Below are 22,883 nucleotides of genomic sequence, written 5' to 3'. Positions count from 1 at the left end.
TCAAGTTTATTTAAAACATAATCCCTGGGGATAGGCATCTTCGCTAGCCAAGGTTTTCTTATCCGCACCGCTTCTCAAAGAAAAGCGGTGCGGATCAGAAAACTTTAGCTAGCGAAGATGGGGGATAGGATAGGGCAGCAATTGGGGAGGGGGGTCTAACTTTTACGTATAAATATGTAGCGAAAAATCTTTAAAAATCTTCTCAGAAACCAATTGCCAGAAAAGCTGTAACTTGTTTGGGAACAGCCTTTGGAGGGTTAGATTAAACTTTGTTCAAATCATGAACCTCGGGAGTGGGGGGGGGGGGTTTAAATTTTTACAAAGGACTGAATTGGAGATATTTTTTTCAAATCTCTTTCTCTCAAAAACCAAATAGCTAGAATAGCTGTAGCTTGTGTAAAAGCATTGTTCTTAGGTAGTGTTGATTCAACTTTGTTCAAACCATGATCCCTAAGTAAAATACAGAGACAAATCTTTAAAAATCTCAAAATCCAATTGACCAAAAAGCTTTAACTTGTGTGGAAGCAGCCTTAGGTAGTGTAGATTTGAGTTAGTTCAAATTATGATACCATTGTGTAGGGTGGGGCCACACTATGCACTGTATGTTTTATACTTATATGTGTGCAAGCATTTTGACGTTAATTCTTCATTGTTTAGACTGGGGCCCCTGGACAATTTTCGAACCCCAATGAGGTTCAATGTTTGATGTGTGTGTGTGTGTGTCTATCTGTGTGTATATATATCTATATCTATCTATCTATCTATCTAGTTGTTTTAAGATCATCTTAAAAACTAAATTGTCCAATGTGCATTATGACTATAAATCATCCTGTTACAAGAGGGGCACAATGTGTTACATGATAATGTCTGGAGGAAAATATGAAATCCTTTTTATATAGGATCTATTTCAGCTTTGTCAGATGTTTTGTATATAATTCCTTATTGCTCAGTTGAGCATGGGCTTCTTGTTTCCCATATAGATTTGTATGAGTTGGGTATCAAGTCTGTACATGCTCAACACTAATATGAAAACTGGGAACTTTCCTCATTGAGCACTTAACAGTTTACCTTTTTTAAGAGCGTGAATTCAATACAAACATCGCCCTGAAAGTCAGCTATGTTAACAAAATAGTCCGCACAGCAAACACCACTTTGAGGTGAGGATCGAACATCATTAATGGTGGTTATTGCATCCATACAACCATTGTTGTAACATTGGCTCTGTATTTAAAATGTGCTTATACAAATACATTATATTGTCATTACTTCAAATATCCGATATACAATAGTCATTTTATAGAACATTCATGCTGTACGGGGGTGATCAAATCCAATAGAGCCAAGCCAAAAAGGGCTTTATGATAGATTGGAAGTGTTATCACAAAATATTTTCAAATTCCAGTGTCTTTTGTCTGTGATAACACAAAGAATCGATTTTGTTTTGTATAGTCCAATATATTCAAATGACGTATTGTTGGGGCACAAACGGGGTCTGCATAATTAAAAGAAATGATAATCACATAAATATGTCAATATTGCTGAAAATTATATAAGTACATTGTAATAAAGAATCATTCTCCTTTGGGCCTTATTGGATTTGACCACGCCGCGACCAAAATTATCACCTCAAAATACTCAAAGAATGATTCCTCATTTCTTAACAAAGAAAATGGACAAGAGAAAAGCTGTCGATGTGACAACAAACCGGAGTGTCTTTGTTTTCTTTTTTTTAACAGTATCCATAATCTGTTTGTCAACCCTGAATTTATGAGGTATTTTAATCAGAAATCAAAATCCTAGCAACATGCAAACCTCCGATTTATGTACAATTGATCTGCAAAACAACAACTTCCTATCTTGAAAACTGTAGAAGTGATCCGTACAATAAGGATACTTTTTTGGCAGCCTCCCGCCCAGCCGCCCGCCTGCCATTTTCACCATTTCAATAATCAGATTTCTCGATCTTTGGAAATCCCCGTTAAAAATGTAGATAAAAGGGGAATAAAGATACAACATAAAGCAAAACCGCGCCATGCTCTTCAGGCAACATAAAATGTTGCAAAGTTTTATTCATGGTACACGTATCTATATACATCTAAATTTTATCAATACAAAGTTATCACCATGGATTTCATTTTAATGTGTACATAAAAATGTTTCAAAGTTTTGTTTAATTCATGATGTTTATAATTATATACACATAAAATTTTATCAATTCAAAGTTAGGTCAGACGCAATCTATCTTCCATGAATATAATTTATCTAACAACTCAACTATGCTTCCATTAAATTAATGACAAACTCATTATATCATTCTTTTCTAAGCTACTTGTTCCAGAACAGACAGAATATTGGATAGCATAGTATAAATTTGCTGTTATAACAAAAGTCGGAATTCAGATGTGACTAATTTTTAATGCACAGTTTGTTCCGGTCCTTTAGAATTGTCAAGTTTAATGTTTGCACATCATCAAATATTTGTTTGTTGTTGTTAAATAACTGAGTCGGTTGTAATGGTCTGCAAACGTTGAAAAGGAGTCTTTAAAAGAATTATTGCTGTTTCGGTTAATTTTTAATTGCTTTTCCTATCTCCGCGATGGGAAGATTTCTACTATGTATTTCCATTATTATATTTTAAATTATGTAACATTTTTCTATTTGGATGTAAAGTTAAAACTTTCAAAAAATTATATACCATGACTTTAATTATGAGCAATAAGTTTCATTTTGCATGCTATCATAAAGAAAATCCAAATTATTCTAACTTCAAAAATAATGGTGATGTACCCTGAATTAGATTAAAAGGCTAATGAATAAGGAATAACCTTTATGGAATTTGTTTTTAATTGAGGAACTTCTCATGTGTCCTTAAATAACACTGTAACATTCATCATCTACTGCGTACATCCAGACGACTTCAGTTTTGCATTTAACATGACAAAGTTTGCCGCCAATATGAGAGACAGAGACACGACAAACCCGGCTCTGTTCAGAAAGGATGTATCTCTGAAACGCTGGCGTACATTGGGAAATCTTCTCTTCTCATTGGTGGTTGCTGTGGATACGTCCTTGACCTTGTTAACTGATACTGTCTGTTGACTGTTATTGTGTGTGATGTAAGCAGAAATGGCGGATACTACTAAGGATACAACCCCGCTTGTCATGTGGAGCATGAAGAAAATTTCTGAAATTACATGAAAATAATATCATAAACTGAATTTAGTCACAATATGAATCAAGCAGATTTTATATCAATAAATTTTCCAGCTTGGTATGTAAAAATGCTCAGAAAAATATTTAAAATATAGAATCTGTAATTTCAAATATAATATGCGCGTAAATCACGAGAAGAGTCCATTGTAGATTTTTTAAGACAATTGAAAAATCATGGAAATACCGCTAAAGTTCTAGGCATATGATTTCATATTCTCGACATTAGACACCAAATTTCAACGAAATTAAGTACTCGCGTAAAACGGGGAATCTACGGAATGTTATATGGAACCCAATATTTTCAAAAACTAGGTATCGATATTGTTTTGTTTTGCTTTTTTTGTTTTTGGGGGTTTTTTTTTGTTTAGTTTTATAATAATGCCATCTTGTTGGATAATTGTCTTATTTCTTACTACGTCATACGTCGCTTGAGGTTGTGAATCCTCATTGGCTAAATTGGTGTCATTTTGATATTCTTTTTGTTTTATTGCAGATATATGTATTACATTTAATTAAAAACAAACATCTGATGAGTTGGTAATGGACTTGAGGCAGCCTGAACTTGCATTTCCACTCTGATTTCAATCGGCAATCCGGCGCACCCAGAAAAAAAAGGATTGATGCCTGCTGTTGTGGATGCCCGTCCAGTATATATTTAGACGGATAAAAACCTTTGTCAAAATACAGACATACAAGTTCCTGTCCCATGTCTCGTATATGTTGATTATTTGCACAACCAAAAACTGCAAAACCCTTCTTCATGCCTATTATGAAGGGAATTTCAAACAGACTTTCCAGTCTGATTAAAACCACCCCTTCTCGTATTGTCGTCTGACTGGTGTAGGGGAAAGGGGTTGTTTTAATCAGACTGCAATCTTCCTAACAAGCATCTACACAATCAAATATTCTTATAATTATATATCACGAAGACACCATATAAAGAAATACATGTATAAAGTTAAACTGATTTAAAGATATTGACTATCAAAAAAAAGAGAAATCCCGATACATTTTCCTAAGTAAAATGCAGTGAAAAAATTGTAACATGAACAAACTCTGAAGATAAGGAAGTTTCAGTGAGAAAGCGTGATAGGGTAAATCATATATAACAGTTTAAGGTAGGTCTGATGGGTGATTGTTGACCATCCGGCCTCCGTAACTTTCCACCGCCACCCACCCCCATCCCGATGTTCCCATAACAACGTGAATTGTACAGATCCCCGGGAAATAACAATTTTACCTCGGTTACGCGATATCTAAAAAGATGAATAAGTGAAGTCCAAAATAACAGTGACATAAAATAAAAACACTAGATGGCAAACTTTAAAACCCAAAACATCCTAGCTGTAAAATGTCAAAATACTGTAACCGTTTGCTGTTTGATTTGTCTACATCACAATAGAATGATTATCGACTGTCTTATTCAATCAAAAGATGTCGTATTCTTCAAAACAGAAAATATCTAATCTCTATAAAACAGATACAGAACTATAATGTATATCTTTGTATAGGAGTAGTATATTCTTTTTCACCCTATAGTTTGATTTATTTGTTTTAGTTGATTACATAACAAGTCGTTTCATATGCGGAAGGACCAAGGACCAGTTCTTGGAAAGTTTTCTTTTCATGAATACTGATCGGGTAAATCATCATTTTCCAGGGGGTCATAGCGATACTTGTTGAGTTTCCCAGGGGTGGTTTAAGGCATATTTGCGATAATTTTCTGAGGTAAAACTCTCGACTCTCTTAAGAACCGCACATGAGTCACTGCCCTAATCCGATTGGCTTCTTTACACTTTCGTAAGGAAAATTTCACCAATCACAGAATTGCAAAGACATGCTTATAAAAAGTACATATATCGTGTTTTCAAATGCACATTCTTCTTTTTTTATAATTTACTTCTATAAAGATTGATCATTCTTTGGTGGATTAAAAATGATATTTATAAAACTAAAAAAAGAAGTAATGTTCAATCAGCTAGAAAATTTTCGTCGATTTCCGACGATTTTCAACATAGTGTCTTTTAAAATTATTATTCAAGTATTTACCCAATGCTGGAACTGCTGTTGACATTTCAGGCAAATCTCCGTTCAACTGCAACAAGAAGACCATAAAGGATAGGAACAGAGACACTCCGAAGGAGATTTTCTCTCCGGCTTCACTCGGAACAATGTACGAGATAAGGATAAGGACAGCGTGCATGAAAGTCGGTACCATATAAAGAACCGCCAGATACAGCGACCTCCGTTGAAAACAATATTGAACCTGCCAGAAGGGGGGTTTAGGATTTTTGCGAACATGTACCAGGTTCCAATTAGGATTATTCTTACAACTCTCCAACTGTCTCAGAGACTTTATTTCCATAGCGACTTCGGAAGTGAAGTATATTTCGGATCCAATGATAAAGGTGCAGAGCTGGTAGTCAAAGGGGAAAAATTCAGAATCCATGGCGCAGTGAGTTGCTAATATTCCCAAAAACTTTGTATTGACCATGCCATCAGAATTCACACGCACCTGACCTAATTCTATTCGTTGATTTATTTCCATTCTGTAATGAAAAATATAAAAAAAACTCTATTTTAATCTTAAATAGTATTTTTGAACTATCCATGTTGGCTCTTTCATACGTTGAAAGTATAACACCTTAGATAGAAATGCTTGACAGCTTATTTAACCGAGACAAAAAAAACATACAATGTTACGCCATCATTCCACCCCAACCCTCTACCCCCCAAAAAAAGGCCACCAGTTGGTGTTTTAAAGTGTAATGCGTGTGTTAAAGGGGCACGGTCACGATTTTGGTCAAAAATCATTTTTTCGATTTGAATGTTTACAATGCTTTAGTAAGGCATTTTTAATAAGCAACCAAAATTTGAGTGTCATTTAATGAGTTATAAGCGAGTACAGAGCTTACAATTCTTCGCTATGTAAACAAAGCGTTTGTTTACATTTCGAATGTTGAAGTGAAAATTCCAGTTTTAGACCTAAAATAAATGTGTTAATAGTTAGGAACTATTTATTTATGCTTTGAATGAATAATAAGATAGACAAACCAGCTTTAAAAGATTTTTTACTGGTATATTGAACCTATGTAAACTAAAACAGGGCACGAGCCTTGTTTACATGACGAAGAATTGTGAGCCCTGTGTCTTGCTTAAAACTCAACGACTGGCACCCAAATTTCATTTGATCATTAGAATTGCATTCCTTAAGTATGGTAAATAATGAAAACAGAAAAATAAATATGACCAAAATTGTGACCATGATAAACATTAAATTCGAAAAAATAATATTTTACCATGATCCGTTAAGGAAACACTTATGAGGTTGAAAGAATGGATGTTTGGTTATGAATACTGTACAAAACAAATCTTTTCTTTCACGGATAGTGAAAAGATTTTCAACGGAAAAACGTGAAAGGATTTTTTTAAAAATAACTTAATGCAAAAGTTATATTAAAGCAAGATCTAAATACATGGACATGTATTGCGTATTGCATAGTCTCCTTTTTTTTAACTTTTTAAAACTTGTTTATAGGTATTCAATGTATTAAGATCACATTTTGTACCTAATAAATGCTTAACCATAATATCATTTCGAAGTTATTGTTATATATAAAAATACTCCACCAAAGAAATTTTCAATATTGTCCAATTAATTGCACCTTGAAGTTTTCATTGAAGTCTATGGGTAGCGCGTTTATTATTAAGATATTGTAAAAAGTAACTTGAAATTCATTCAAATGTCTTGGTGAAAAAATTCATAAACTTTCCTTTTTTTTAATTATGAAATAAAATGAAACATTTACCGCACAAACTTTGAAAAATTAAAATTTTCATGATTTCATTAAGGGGAGATGACTCTTCAAAAAAGGTTAAAGTGCAAAATGAACGGCTTCTGATATATATGTTGTTGGTCCCGTGAGTGTGGTCCATTTCACTTCCATTAGTATCTAGCAATACATATTTAAGTAATTAAAAGTGGTTCATTATAGTTCAATATCTCTTATATGTATCTTTATACATTGACAACCTCTCTCTCTCTCTCTCTCTCTCTCTCTCTCTCTCTCTCTCTCTCTCTCTCTCTCTCTCTCTCTCTCTCTCTCTCTCCTGTACAATGTTTTAAGTTGACAAGATATACATTCACCTCCCATACACTGTGACATCCGGAGTCCATACTACGGACGGTTGGACGACAAAACTGTCCAGGTCACCGTAGTCACTGGTGTTCCACGTCAAGTACTCGTCTCTCCAACTCTTTGATTTACAAACGTTAAAAAGAATATTACTCAAAGACATGCCAAATTGTAAAATACTTTGAAACGTTTATTAATATGATACTTTCTCTGTCTGTTGTGGGCATTGGTAAGATTGATTTTCACATGGCGATCTCTTCGCTATATGTAGAGCTTTTACCCTTAAGTTTGGTTTTTGGGAGTTGACTTTAAATCAACTCTCCTATGCAGTCACGCGGACAAACCGAAAGTGAAACAGTGTTTGGACCTCAGCACAAATCATTGCTCCTGACAAGACTTAGTTCTTGAAAATAATTGATGAATTCGATGTAATGTATGCTAAAGCATTGTTTTTCAAGGAAACTTATTTACAAATACCTTAAAAATAGTAAGATTTTGAATGGGACGAACAATTTAAATATTTTTTGTAGTCGTATGTATTCCTACGCCAGAGTTCAATATAGTCTCGTTCAACTCGACGCTCGGCTGTCTCCGTAAACCCTTGTCGGAGATTTACGGTGTCAGCCGAGCGTTTGCAATTGGTTGAACGAGACTATAGTCTGTCCCAAGATATTTTGGATTCACGTTTGGACGATTTTTAATAAAAATACACTTACCTGTGAAAGAAGTGCAATTGAAATAGTTGAAAGGGATATTTTCCAAGATAATTTCATTGACACATTATCATCTTTCACTCGGAAAAATTCACAGGAACGAAAACAGATTCCTTACGGAGATTTATAATGGGGAATGTTTACATATTTTCTCCATTCGGAATACACTCGGAATACATCGCGCAATATTTCAACGTTATCATCCGGGCTTGCTGCAATGCAAAATCTCCGTAGACATCACATTTTTTAGCATTGTGTTGAAACCTGATAAGCTAACAGGGGCGTTTTGACTGAGAAATCTTGGAAATTTTTCATACTTTTGAATGAACATCGTTTGGATCCTGAGGTATTTATAAATATCAAACAATTAAGCCAAACGTGAATCCAAAATATCTTGGGACAGAGTATAGAGTTCAATATTGCTTGGATCCATACAATTTTCCTCGAGAAATATTTCTACCACTGATACATAGTTTGATTGAATTAATTTTATCTTTAAATATTATTTAACATGATTCATATGGAGGTTTCTCGACATTCTAGTCGAAAAAGTTCAAAAATTCATACTATAAAAATATGCGTAATTCAAATTAGAAACTACGTATACATGTACCTGTCATGCAAAATAACATATCATTGATTTTAAAATAAATAAACATCGACAAAATCAACTCCCGCCAGTTCTTCAGTACTTTGATTTTATTTAGCATGTACAATTTTACACTCACAGTTACAATGTGATTACTTTGGATCTATCCCCAAATCCCATTCCTTTTCAAGTAGGTCAATATCACTTACCACAAATATGTTACATGCTTGGGCAAAGGAGCTATCTCTTTCAGTCTGGAATTAAAAACGTTCAATGAAAAGTGTTCATATGTACCAATATATTGTTTACTGTTAATGCACCGATGAATTTCAGGAATGGTGTTATTTCGAGTTGTATCTATCAATTAGTAGATTATATCATTGAACTGTAATAGACTTTTAATGATAAAAAAAAAATACGATTGTCTATGTTTTTACCAAAATCACTCGTTTGTTAATATAGATAGATAAGCTTTAAAAATGTCATATCACGTATAAATGTACATGTATACTAGAATGTATTCTGGTTGATATGTATAGTTTGGATCAACTTTATTTAAAGGGACATGGTCACGATTTTGGTCAAATTTTATTTTTCTATTTTTATTGTTTACAATGCTTTTGAAATGCATCTCTAATGATTAAGGAAAATTTCAGTCGTAGAGATATAAGCAAGATACAAAGTTCACAATTCTTTGTCATGTAAACAAGGTTCGTGCATTGTTTTTGTTTACATTGGTTCAATAAACCGGTAAAAGTTCTTTTTCAGGCTGATTTCTTTCTCTTCTAATTCGTTTTAAGCATAAATAAATATTTCCTAGCGTTTATCACATTCATTTAAGGTCTAAAACTGGAATTTTTACTTCAACTTTAAAAATGTAAACAAGAGCACTGTTTACATCACAGAGAATTGTGAGCTCTGCATCTCGCTTATAACACGTATAATGACACTCAATTTTGATTGACTATTATAAATGCCATACTGAGGCATCATAAACATTAAAAACGGAAATATAATTTTTGACCAAAATCGTGACCATTCCCCTTTAAGGTTGCACAGTGCTAAGTCTTACCAAACCAATGATGTAAACCACTTGGACATCCAGCTGGACGTGCACGGCGTGGGAGGCGTTGATCCGGGGTCTGACAGACGGATCATACACGGCGGAGGACAACAGACTTCTCTTTAGATCTGCCTCTGTCAGGGACAAAATGGGGCGGATCCCTGTAGATACAGTGAATTGTAAAAAAAAAAAATGAAATTTTCCAAAAAAAAAAACATCATTTCAAAGTTTATCTTAATTTAAACGTGGTCTATCATTGAAAGTCAGTTTATATTTCTATTTGAAAAAAATTCCGCTTATTGACCGAGAATTGCACTCACCAATTATAAGCAGGAACCAGAAAGTTCCCATCATCCTTGCCGCTGAATTCTCCGGCACTACCTCATTCTATTGTGATTGTTGTCGGAAAATGGATACATTTAGAAAGCGTAAATGCAATTCACCATTTTCCATTAAACCGGTGTGTGCTTTATTAATTACTACATGTTGTATTTAAATCATCTTCATTGCGAACATCAGAGAACAATTGTTGATATTTGACTGATTGTGGTTATGTCAACAAAATGTATAGATCGGTGGATCAATAAGCTATGCTGACAAAGCAGCCCATCGGAAAAAGCATCATTAATTGAAATTCAATAACCAGATATATACCGGTATTATTCCAGAGAGAGAGAGAGAGAGAGAGAGAGAGAGAGAGAGAGAGAGAGAGAGTATTTCAATTATCCTTAGGTATACATGTATGTCATATTGTTAATTGTTAACCCCCACCCCGATTTTGAAGAAAACATATTAATGGTAATTCCATAGTGTAACGTAAAACTTATCAATGGTAATTTCGTAAAAACAGTAAGTTTTTTTTTGTATACATATACATTTTTAATACACTTTATATACATTATACATATTTGTATGCATAATACAAATTGAAATAGTGAGTTATAGTGGCATTCAAAGTTTACTATTTATGGTATTAACTGCGCAACATTGAGATGATGACAATCTCAAAGGGTCCCGCTTAAGTAATGGACAACAGGTTGAAAATAATTTTAGAGAATTTTGCTTTGACCTTGACTTATAACTTAGAAAAATTCCAGTTAGCTTAGAATTTCTAATTCAATCTCAACCCCTTACAGAAAGTCATTGTTTCAATCTGAGCAAGATTAAGCAAATGGGAAATAATCTACAGTCAAAAAGAAGGTGTTGCAAAACAGTGGGACTATTCCCTAACGTAGAAAGGACCTTTAAATATCCGTATCGCTTGAGAGCCATATCTAAATATAGACACATTACGTAGACGACTATATTTACATAGCGGGTATGTTCCGTACGGAGGCAAAATAAACAAACATTTTATGCGCATTTCTATCGAACACGACATCTACCAAATACAGTTAGAAAGTTACATGTACCATATATATGTTTTCTGTATTCGAATGTTAACATATCTCAATTTGATATCTACTGTCCAGCGTGTTTAAAATATCATTCTTGAGATACATGAATAAATCTTATTCTGGCTCTTCAAAACCGTCAGCGTTGTCTATGTTTCTATTGTATCTAAATAAACGCTAAGTCTAGTAAAAAAGTACAAATTTTTCCGTACATATTTTCAGTAACCTATTGCTTCGTCACCAAATCAAACTTTCTAAAATGATTGTGTTTGCTTTTAACAACCTGTACATGTATCTCTGAAATCAGCTTACCCGTTTATTTCATAAAAAGGGTGAAAAATCAACTTTCTACATTGATGCATACTAAGTATATTGTTTTAAAATCTCTTGTTCAGAAGAAAATGTTTATCAAGTTTATAACGGAGACTTCACACAGTAATGTTGAAAAAAAAGCAGGCATGCAAACTATTACATTACAAGAGTTTAAATAACTTTATTCAGACATTCTTAAATTATCTCAAAACATTACCTTTCCATGCGATTAAAAGAATTAAAAAAAAAAATCCAACTTTTTCGGGATTCGAACCCAGTCAAAAATACAAGACACGGTTATAGTCTATTTTATCTGCGTTACCACTCGACTAATCTAGGCATGAAATGCTAGGGGGGAATTTCGTTTATAGATTTCAAAGGTTTTAATGATTTTTTCCAAAAGTCAGATTTATTAAAAATATGCCTCCTTGAAACAAAAATCGGAAATGGCAGTTTTCAAGAAATTGTCTTACTCTAAACGTTAAGATTAAATTAATTTTGTTTCAAGGAGGCATTTTTTCACAATGACGAGGATTCCCCTTTAATATAGCGGGAATTCTGCCACATTTGTCTTTGTAACCATTTTTAAATTTATTTCATGGTCTTAAATAAGTTAATACAAACTTTCGAAATAAAATTCTACACTACTTTATTTACAACGTTGCATGGAAAAAAAGATTCACATCGAATTCTGTAACTTTGATTTTTCTATTTTATCTGCAACTCCTTTAGGGAAAATAAGCATAGGGACCGCGCAACACCTTCTTTATTAAAAAGAGATCCGCTGTGACCGTCACATCGACTTAGTCAAAAGTCACTACACGCCATTAACCAAAAAGCTCTGTTTACTAGAAAATAAGATATATATTAGCCAAATACACGTAGAGCTAATTAAAGAGTATATATATGATTTTAAAAAAGAAATACATATTCCTTCATAGCTAGTGGCAGTAAATATAACCTAATAAAAAATTCAAGACTCCTCCCCTCTAGCACATCAGATTTCAATACACAGCTTAAAAAGGGATATTGCATTGCAAGCGACACATAAAAGTACCGGAAAAATAACGTTGGAAAATTTGTGCGAGTTGTTCCGAATGATAAAAGATCTCAGATTTTCTCATTGAAATCTCAGTAAAAAGTTTATTTCGTTCGTGTGGACATATCTGGGTATAAAAAGATAAGGTGACAAAGAAGAAATTTTGGATATTACCCCAGTACTATAGCATATCGTTTTCAAAATCAACTGTACATATGATGGAAACATCAACTTTGGACAGACTATTTAGTAAAAAAATGTTAGATGTAGTTTCTTCTTGCCATCTTTTTTTGTATTATCTCGGATCAGTGCTAAAAGATACATTTTTTTTCATATTGTAATACTATGTGCCATTACGAGTGAAATTTATATTTTATGCATATATTTACTAATTGTGTTTTACAAATTACTTTTTTTCATTATTGTATATATCGTATTATTGTATACTGGTTTTATATCATTATACAATTTATAAGTTACAAGTTACACAAGGTGATAAAAAAACCCACAATCAAACAATACCATTGAGTCAAATCTTCTTTTATTGACATTAGTATTAGCTTGTAAAGTACTACAGATTAATTTCTTCAATCTATTTTTACGTACATCCAGACGACTTCAGTTTTGCATTAAACATGACAAGGTTTGCCGCCAATATGAGAGACAGAGACACGACAAAACCGGCTCTGTTCAGAAAGGATGTATCTCTGAAACGCTGGCGTACATTGGGAAATCTTCTCTTCTCATTGGTGGTTGCTGTGGATACGTCCTTGACCTTGTTGACTGATACTGTCTGTTGACTGTTATTGTGTGTGATGTAAGCAGAAATGGCAGATACTACCAAGGATACAACCCCGCTTGTCATGTGGAGCATGAAGAAAATTTCTGAAATGATTCGGAAATAGCATATTATTGAATCTCAAACAACCCAGTTTTTAATTCGTTGCTATGACTTTGCTCGTGCTTTCAAATTTCGCCAGTAATTAGAATCTCTAGATGTAAACAGATTTGACTATTACTTATTATTTTTTTCATAATCATACATGTAGTTAACTATGTATTAGATGTACATGTACAGTGTATTTCATTTAAATACTTTCTTTAAATAACTATACTTTTTTTCTTTTCAAGTATTGTTTCTACAAGGACGCAGGACGTCTCTTAAGAGGAACTTTTAACCGATTTAAAATAGTGGTAAATTTTCATGAAACACGATTGCTGCGTATGTACGCGAAATGTACAGAAATTGATGAACCCCCAATTTTACATTTAATATCGAGTTGATTTTGACACAAAATGTAACAAGTTTAGCTCTTTAAATAGCTTACCGTCTCTACAGCAACCTCTTAATAGCAAATACTTTAATATCAAAGAAATGTCATCTTTTTTAGATGAATCTAGTGTTGTTTTACAAAAGGTCATACATGAGGATCTTTTATATAAGCGTGTGTGCCAAAAAAATGAAAAGTCGTAAATATAAATACATAATGCTTGTTTGTTGAATCGAGTATGATGGGGATATGAATATCATAGCTAGTGTTGCACTGTTTAAATAAAATCAAAATTAATATCGCTGTGTTCTGCAAGTAACAATGTGAAGAGTAGATATGTTTAATTTGTGTGAATTACTTAATTTCATTCCTTACAATTAAACGTATGCAGTACAGTAAAAAATGTATACTGTAGATTCCTTATTCCAAGAAGCACGCCCGTGGATTTTAGAATTTCACTTTTATTTTTGAGACAAATGTAAACTCAATGAAAATATGACAAAAATTCGGCCTTCGCGATTTGTATTCTCGCGATTTGATGCAAAGCGGTTGAATCGTGGAATTGGGTACTTGCGTACAGTAAGGAATCTACCATATTTTCGCGGCATCTATGTCGGTATTCAACGACATGATCTGTGCAAAAAACGGGTAAAGTGGGTAATGTGCGTGCTAAATCGTTTGAATGAGATGTCATCAACACAAATGGTGGGAGCTCGTATTTTTTTTTAACTTAATAAGTATGTTTTATTGGGCGTTATGAATCATGAATTACGTTGTTATTATATTTCGCGTTGCTACATAAGAAACATAACAAAAACTACACTTTTCTGTATAATATATAAATAAACAGAAGATGTAGAAGATTTTCATTTATCTTACTTCAATCAGAATGATTTTACCACTGATTATTACAAATACAAAAATATAAATAGTTGTGGGATATTATATGACATTTATACTAAAATATCAAAGTAAAATCAAAGACAAGGTGTAGCAAGAATAGTTTAGTGTAAGATTTCAACCTTTGCCCCTTTAACATAGGTGTCTTGGTACGTTATTGGTTTATAATACAGCATTGATTTTTTCCCTTTTTTTACAGAGATAATATAGGCTACAGTAATATCGCCTGTTTTTTCTTGTTGTTAATTGACATCAGAAACAATAACATTCTAACTGAACCTAATTTTTGTTTCATTTGAAATTCACTTAGTTCATTATTATAAAACTAAACTAGATGCATGGTTTTTTTTCACATCAACTGTAGTATATATTTAGATAGCAGACTCGCATAATAAATCAGCAAATTGGCATCGGGATAATGCACATTTTATGGAGATATTGACCGATTTGGTTGTTTAGATTTTAAAGAGCGAATATAAAAAATGAATGATTGAAAAAGTGAATAATAATAAGCTACATTTCAATATACCAATAGGAAATTAAATTGCTTGGTCTGATTTTATATAAAATTTTGTGTACGCTTTTAAACGATGGTTATGCCAAGTATTTAGTTTTTTTTAAAATCTTGAAAGAAATATTTACCCAATGCAGGAACAGCTGTTGACATTTCAGGCAAATCTCCGTTCAGCTGCAACAAGACGACCATGAAGGATAGGAACAGAGACACTCCGAAGGAGATCTTCTCTCCAGCTTCACTCGGAACAATGTACGAGATAAGGATAAGGACAGCGTGCATGAAAGTCGGTACCATATAAAGAACCGCCAGATACAGCGACTTCCGTTGAAGACAATATTGAACCTGCCAGTAATAGGGGGGTTCAGCAATTTTGCGAACGTTATCCAGATTCCAGTTAGGATTATTCTTTGAACTCTCCAACTGTACCACAGATTTTATTTCCATAGCGACTTCTTTGGGTGAGTAGATTTCTGACCCCAGTAAGAAGGCACAGAGCTGGTAATCAAAGGGAAAATGTGCAGAATTCATGGCGCACTGGGTTGTTAACAGTCCCAGAAACTTTGTGTTGACCACGCCATCAGAATTCACACGTACCTGACCAAATTCTAAACCAAGACGTTTATCCAATCTGCAAGGAGAAAAACAAATCATTTAAAAACTCTTTTGATATTTAACTCTGGATCGCCAAATCAATCAAGAAAAAACACATCTTAAAACGAAATGTCTTTCTTTAACATATACATGTTGTAATCAGTTCAATTAATTTTTACATGTCTTTTATGTGCATTATGTTTCCAGGGAGCTCGAGAGATACTAGTAGTTATGTTTTCCGAGGGGATCTAAGGGCTATTTACGGTAATTTTAAAACGTATTTATTTGCCAGAGGTGGGAGGATAGGACACCTCCCTCTAGATCCGCGCATGCCTTTCATCATCCAGTGTTTGCCAGAAACATGATCAGTTCACAAATTAGTGTTCATGTGTATTCTAGCAGCTGACAGTCAAACTTATGTGATTAATATTTTTAAAAAGTTGAATAAAGAATATTTCTTCTTTTAAGCACAATAAATTAATTTCATCGTGTAAATCCTATCCTAATGGTGCTTTAAACCCGTTAGAAGTTAACAAAATGGTTAACGTTAAATCGTCAGTTGATTCTTGATGTTCTATAATTTGCTTTGGTTGTTTTAAGGTAGAGCCATATGCTTTTGAGTTTCCTGTTTTCATTTTGTACATCGACTATCTACTTGCGGTACTCTGGCTAGTGGGATTAGAAATATTTATGAATTGTACATGGTTATAGGTTTGCAAATATAATCAAGGGGGAATAGTCCCTTTAGCTGCGGGCTAAAAATTTTTAAAATATGTTCTTTTAATGTGAAAATATTGGTCTGTCGAGAAATGAACACGAAACTCACAATGTGATGTCACCTTGCACAAATATATTGGAAAATGTAACTAATATTAGATGTATTCACCTCCCATACACTGTGACATCCGGGGTCCATACTACGGACGGTTGGACGACAAAACTGTCCAGGCCACCGTAGTCACTGGTGTTCCACGTCAAGTACTCGTCTCTCCAACTCTGGTAAGAAATGATCAAATATTACCGTCATTCTACTATCACCTGAATGTCTTAAATTCAAAACATCATACATTGAAGACAGAATGAAAACAAACTCACTTACCACATATATGAAGCAGGCTTGATCAAAGGCACTTTCTTTTTCTTTCTGGAAATATAAAACATTCGAATACTATGTCTAATTTATGGCATTCATATTTCAATCAGTGGCGTCGGAAGCAAATTCATAGGGGAGGGGGGGGGGGTGCTAGACTTATCAAAATCCAAAATCTAGACAAGCAAAACGAAGGTCTTTGGTTATGGTTGCGTATAACTTTGCATGCAAAAAAGATTGTTTTGCCATTATAGATATAGTATTGGATAGGTTGATATTGGGAGAACGCATTGGTGAATTAAAAAATTGACTATAATTGACATTATATGATCGACTGACTCTCTCCATAGACCAAATTTGTTCATAGTAAGCCAGTATAGATATGGCGTATGGAGCTTAAAACACACAAAGAACGTGATAAAAAGTTAAAAAGTAGACAAACAACTTTCATCAAGGTTTGCTATACTGACCAAACCAACGATGTAAACCACGTGGACATCCAGCTGGACGTGCACGGCGTGGGAGGCGTTGATCCGGGGTCTGACAGACGGATCATACACGGCGGAGGACAAAAGACTTCTCTTAAGATCCGCCTCTGTCAGGGACAAAATGGGGCGGATCCCTGTAGATACACAAGGTGCGTTCATAGTTGTACCGTTGGTAAAATTGGACCTACCGCTGGCAGCATTTGGTTGCGATTGGTGAACTATGGTAGTCATTGGTCACCAAGTGCTGCCATTTGTAGCAATTTTTATAGGTAGAACTATTAACGATTTTTGGTCAAATTCAAGCAAATGGTAGTCTCTGGTTACCTTTGGTTACCAACTGTAACCATCTGAACATATAAAGCATTGGTAAAAATTATCCTCTAGTAAATTTATTGCAGTAACTGTATTTCCCCAAAACAGTTACAAAATGCTTTGTTTAAAGATTTATTCTACAAAAAAAAATTGAGGTCAAAATACAAAAAGTTTTCAATTTTAGTCCTAATATATCACATAGACATCATTGAATACTACAATATGACTATCAATCTATAGCTATCATTTATGCAATGATCGTAAAATTGTAAAAGAACTGGGTACATGTACATTTTCAGTCATATTTTGACCTATTTTAAGTGATTTTTAAAAATATCACAAATAATGGAAATTTAGCATTTACTCACACAATGATAACAAAAAAAATCACAGGCTATAAATAGTTACCTAGTTAGACTTTTACAATGGTAATTGTGTTATCATTAAAAGTGCATAATACCGTATTTTTTAAAAACTTAGCAGATGACTCAATTTTAAAATAGTTTATTGAATAGAAAACAGACGCCACTATGAAATTTACATTTTAACTTTGTTGTTTATAAAACATACAAAAATTTCGTTATGGGTGACGACGGCGGACACATACCTGTACTGTATACAAACACGTTATAAAAATTGTATATATTTGTATTTTTATAAGATTTGAACAACTTTGAATTTTAGGGCATATATTGAAAGAAGCTGAACCTTTTTCTTTACAATCATATTTAACACGAGCAAAAATCATAAATCAAATATATTGGTGACGGCAGGGCCTGGGTACGTAGACAGAATCTAGAAGCCCTCAGTTGTCTTTGATTGTATTCAAGATATTCATGCAACGAGATATTTACATATTTTATAAAAACGATTCATTATTTAATTACAAAAGTCACCTTGCAAACTTGCCTAAGCTCTAGGTTGCTGGTAGATTTGGTGACTTCATTTGAAATTGAAACTACACCAATGGTCAACATCGGTAACCAATTGCTACCATTCGGAACCATTTGTAGACATTGGTGTCCGAACTTGCCGTTGGTAACAATCTGCCCACGGTAAACTCTAAGTATGATTTTTTTTTTAAATAGTTTTTTTGTAAAAAAAAAATATGAAACTTTCTAAACAAAACTGCAAAGAATTACTACTTTCAAGCTACTAGACATAGATAAATAGTTATGAAATGTTTCACAAAAAAGAGAAAAGTACTCACCGATTAAAAAAAGAAACCAGAAAGTTGTCATTATACTAAACGCTAATTCTATGGTACATTTTCGTTATACGATGTTCTTTGTAGAAAAACTCATATATTTACAAAGCGTAAATACTATTCATTAGTTTCCATTAAAACCATTAGTGCCATCAGAAACCATCAAATAATTCACCTTCATTGTTAAAAAAAAATCTGCTATAGGCTATCTGCGGTCATGCTGTCAAGGAAAGGACGATGATCAATAAACTGCATTAACAGGTTTTTTTTGTCCTATCAAGGATCATTCAACAGAGAATGAACTTAAAAGTATCTAGCAATTTTATAACTTGGTTTAAGTATTTTTGCAGAATGTACCACGAAATAAGAAAAATAACTAACGCAATTTTTGCAGTTACAATATTTTGATTCCCTCTAGTTCTTATGGAAATTGATTGCAATTCATGGCTCTACAGAAACCAACAGGACTGAAATCTACATGGTCCAGTTCTAACCAGTTTACAAATCCGTCGAAACCTTTAGAAACCCAAGAAAACTCACAGACTGCACGAAGTAAGACTCAAATTCCTACATATGTAAGACGACTTGGCTATTTCTTAGATCAAACGAACTGATGAACATTAAAAAAATATACTCTTTAGGATAAATTCTTCTCTTTGATGAGGATTATGAAGAAAGCGGTCACTGCAGAAAAATAAGAGGCCCATGGGCCTATCGCTCACGTGAACAACAGTTTATTGTATCATTTTATATTAGGTTTTTTTCAAATATTTTCCCGATATATTTCAAATTTAAACATTGAACCCCTCATAGGGTTAGGTTTTAGTCTAGAATCATAATTTAAATACAGCTATAATATAATCTGATTTTGTGCATAGATTTAAAAAAAGAACCCAACGAAAACTGTAGTTGCTGATTAAGTATATACAATATCTATTGTATAGCTAGTGGTTACACATTTAAAGTTTGTTTCTAAAAATCCGACATTTTCCAGGTATATGAAAAACAAAATGTTGTTCAATTGAGTATGCAGAATCTATACCAACTGAAAATTCCATGGGTAATCAAAATATAAAAATATATTACAATTAGAAATTCTGTAATTTCATCAAAATTAGTTATCTCCCTTTCTCACTCTTCAGTGTTGTAAGGGGTACAGTTATGCTCTTCTGTGTATAGAAGGTCTTGGAAGGTAAGGATTATGCGGGGAAGAAAATGCAGTTGTATTTGAAATTAAACAATTTAGAATCTATACCCTTTCTAAGAATGTTTGCATAGTAATTGTAGCATTGTAGTTCTTGAGAAGATGATTTTAAAACATTTTCGCCATTGATTTCTTTGTAAAACTTTGAACCCCTCTTGGGGCCCCAAGTATTAGTCCTGTGTTTACAATTTCAACAATTTAGAATTTACATTATTTGAGGATAATTGCAAAGTAATCTAAAAATTGTAGCGTTGTAGTTCTTGAGAAGAAGATTTTTAAACATTATTCCTATATATTTCCTAGTACCATATTTAAATTTTGAATCTCTCTTGGGGCCCCAGCATTGATGCAGGGGTCATGATTTTAAAATTTAGAATCTACATTATAAAATCGGGGGTCACGATTTTATTAATTTAAAATCTTATAAATATATACAAGCTTTGGTGTAAATATTGGCATGTCTGGTGCAATGGTTCCTGAGAAGAAGATTTTTAAAGACATGAACCCTATTTTCACCGTTTTGCAATTATCTCCCCTTTAAAAAGCTAGAGTTGTGTCCTTTATTTAACAACCTAGAAACCTGTTTCCACAATGATGCTTTGTACCAAGTTTGGTCAAATTGGACTCAGTGGTTTTAGAAAAGAAGTCAAAATGTGAAAAGTTTACAAAAGCACGGACAGACAGACGACAGATGATCAGAAAAGCTAACTTGAACCTTCGGTTCTGGTGAGCTAAAATGCATTTATATAGTACCTTAAAGTATTAAATGCACAGCTTGAATTTTACTCATAGTGACTATGACACGCCAAATTCACAAAATTGAGCTAATCATTATAGTTTCACAATCGATAAACTAGGTTTCACGGTTGTAAACTATAGTTTATGGACAGAAAACTATAGTTAACGACGATAATCTATTTCACATCCGTTAACCATAGTTAACGCGATCATCTATGTTTCACGGGTGTTAAACTATAATTAATATTGCAAGCATCCATTTGCGATTGCAAAACATAGTTAACGAATGCAAATTATAGTTTACATATGTGAATCTGTATTAATCAGCAAAATCTATTGTTAACATTATTAGCAGACAGATGAACTTAGATTATAATTCGTAAACTAGAGTTTTTACAACTGTTAAATATGGTTTTGCAGATAAAAACTATAGTAAACGAATAGCTACTTATAGTAAATGAATCGTTAATTATAGTTTACGAACCGTAAACTATAGTTAACAATAAACTATTGTTAACGATAGTTTAGTGTCCGTAAACTATAGTTAACAGTCGGTAAACCTAGTTTATTATCTGTAAAACTTTATTTAACGCCGTTAATTTATATTTCACATCTGTGAACCATAGTTAAAGCGATCATCTATGTTTGAGAAGTGTAAAACTATAATTAACACTGATAACAACCATTCGCAATTGCAAAACTAATTTATCTGATAAATTTATAGTTTCACGATTGTGAAACTATGATTAACAACTCTTAAATATAGTTAACGAATGTAAATTATAGCTTACAGATGTGAATCTATATTATCAACAAAATCTATTGTTAATGTTCTTTGCAGACAGATAAACTTAGATTATCATTCGTTAACTAGAGTTTACGACCGTTAAATATAGTTTTATAGATGAAAACTATAGTTAACGAATCGTTAACTATAGTTTGCGGTTCATAAACTATAGTTACCATTCGATAAACCGAATTTATCAAATGTGAAATTATTTTTTTTCTCATTTTTGTGATTTGGCGTGCCATAAGTGACCGTCCAATATTTTCTTGTACGACTCGAGTCATTTCAATTTTTAAATGGTATTGTTCAAGAGAAAGAATTATAAACTGTCAACACAACAGAAAAATGTTTTAACGCTCATTAAAGAATTGACAATTTTTCAGAAATATGCTTCTTTTAATTGCAGCATTTGCGCAATTTTAGGCGATATAACTTCCATGTTGACATTTTTTTTCCCTTAAGAAGGATAACATAATTATTCAAATGACTCAGTGTGTAGCAGAAGAAGATGGGTGAATAAGGCGGGTGAAAACCTTTATTAGGACAGATAAGATTCTGTAAATATCAACAAACCTGATCATTCTTTCAAAGTTCGCTCCAAACGAGGTTTATTTAACACTGCAGCGATCGATTTGTAATCCTAAATACATGTACGTAGTTCCAATACATATGGAGCATATATTGATTAAATTTGAACTAGTGTATGCGCAATAAAATCATCAATTAGTGCCACTTTTTAGAATTTTAGTGTATCTTATTTCATAAAGTGGGTCTGTGCTCCATATTTTTGTCATAGTCTAATTAATGTTTAATGGAATACAAACTAATTTCAATCAACAAATATTTAAGGTGATGACCCACTTTACATTATATACATCGTTTTGCATCCCAGCAATTGAACGTTTTAAAGGAAAATATTCAGATAATAGTCCTTATAAGTCAGTAAACTCGTGGCGAAAGTCGGAGCTAGCTATTTTTCAATAGGAAAAGAAAGACATATATCCTTGACAAGTTCAACAGAGAAAACATGCATACATTTATATTAAAATAGAGTAAATTTATTTCCCATGATAATCCACAAGTAGCAGCAGAGACATAAATAACATGTTATAAATAAATTTTATTTATGTCTCTGGTAGCAGGCACACAGTGGCAGGAGGCAGAAGATTTACCCCCCCCCCTTCTCTGATTTTAATAAAACGCTAATCTTTTATGACATTACAACAATGGTATTGGAAAAACTGATACATGAATTAAGATATACATGCATCAGATTATTAGATAATCTAATGATTTGGGGCTTGAATTCTGACAGTTTC

At 33.1% G+C, this 22,883-nt stretch overlaps 2 protein-coding genes across 2 annotated transcripts; both read right to left on the bottom strand.

Annotated features, from left to right (window-relative positions):
• Window positions 1–1,884: 1,884 nt before the first annotated feature.
• LOC109617060 (acetylcholine receptor subunit beta-type unc-29) lies at window positions 1,885–10,215 on the bottom strand. Its single transcript, XM_020067835.3, has 6 exons — window positions 10,035–10,215; window positions 9,724–9,875; window positions 8,861–8,905; window positions 7,361–7,470; window positions 5,263–5,762; window positions 1,885–3,184 (listed from the first exon to the last, which is right to left on the bottom strand). Exons 1-6 carry the CDS (start codon window positions 10,066–10,068, stop codon window positions 2,895–2,897), a joined length of 1,131 nt encoding a protein of 376 aa, XP_019923394.3. The 5' UTR covers window positions 10,069–10,215; the 3' UTR covers window positions 1,885–2,894.
• Window positions 10,216–13,010: 2,795 nt separating this feature from the next.
• On the bottom strand, window positions 13,011–18,993 carry LOC105329714 (acetylcholine receptor subunit beta-like). The gene is made up of 6 exons (XM_066074758.1): window positions 18,839–18,993; window positions 17,299–17,450; window positions 16,838–16,882; window positions 16,625–16,734; window positions 15,273–15,775; window positions 13,011–13,344 (listed from the first exon to the last, which is right to left on the bottom strand). Exons 1-6 carry the CDS (start codon window positions 18,867–18,869, stop codon window positions 13,058–13,060), a joined length of 1,128 nt encoding a protein of 375 aa, XP_065930830.1. The 5' UTR covers window positions 18,870–18,993; the 3' UTR covers window positions 13,011–13,057.
• Window positions 18,994–22,883: the final 3,890 nt, after the last annotated feature.

Source organism: Magallana gigas, chromosome 2 (genome assembly GCF_963853765.1).
Source record: "Magallana gigas chromosome 2, xbMagGiga1.1, whole genome shotgun sequence".
NCBI classification, from domain to species: Eukaryota; Metazoa; Mollusca; class Bivalvia; order Ostreida; family Ostreidae; genus Magallana; species Magallana gigas.
Note: the sequence above shows the minus strand (reverse complement) of the source record. Positions and strands in the feature narration are given on the sequence as shown.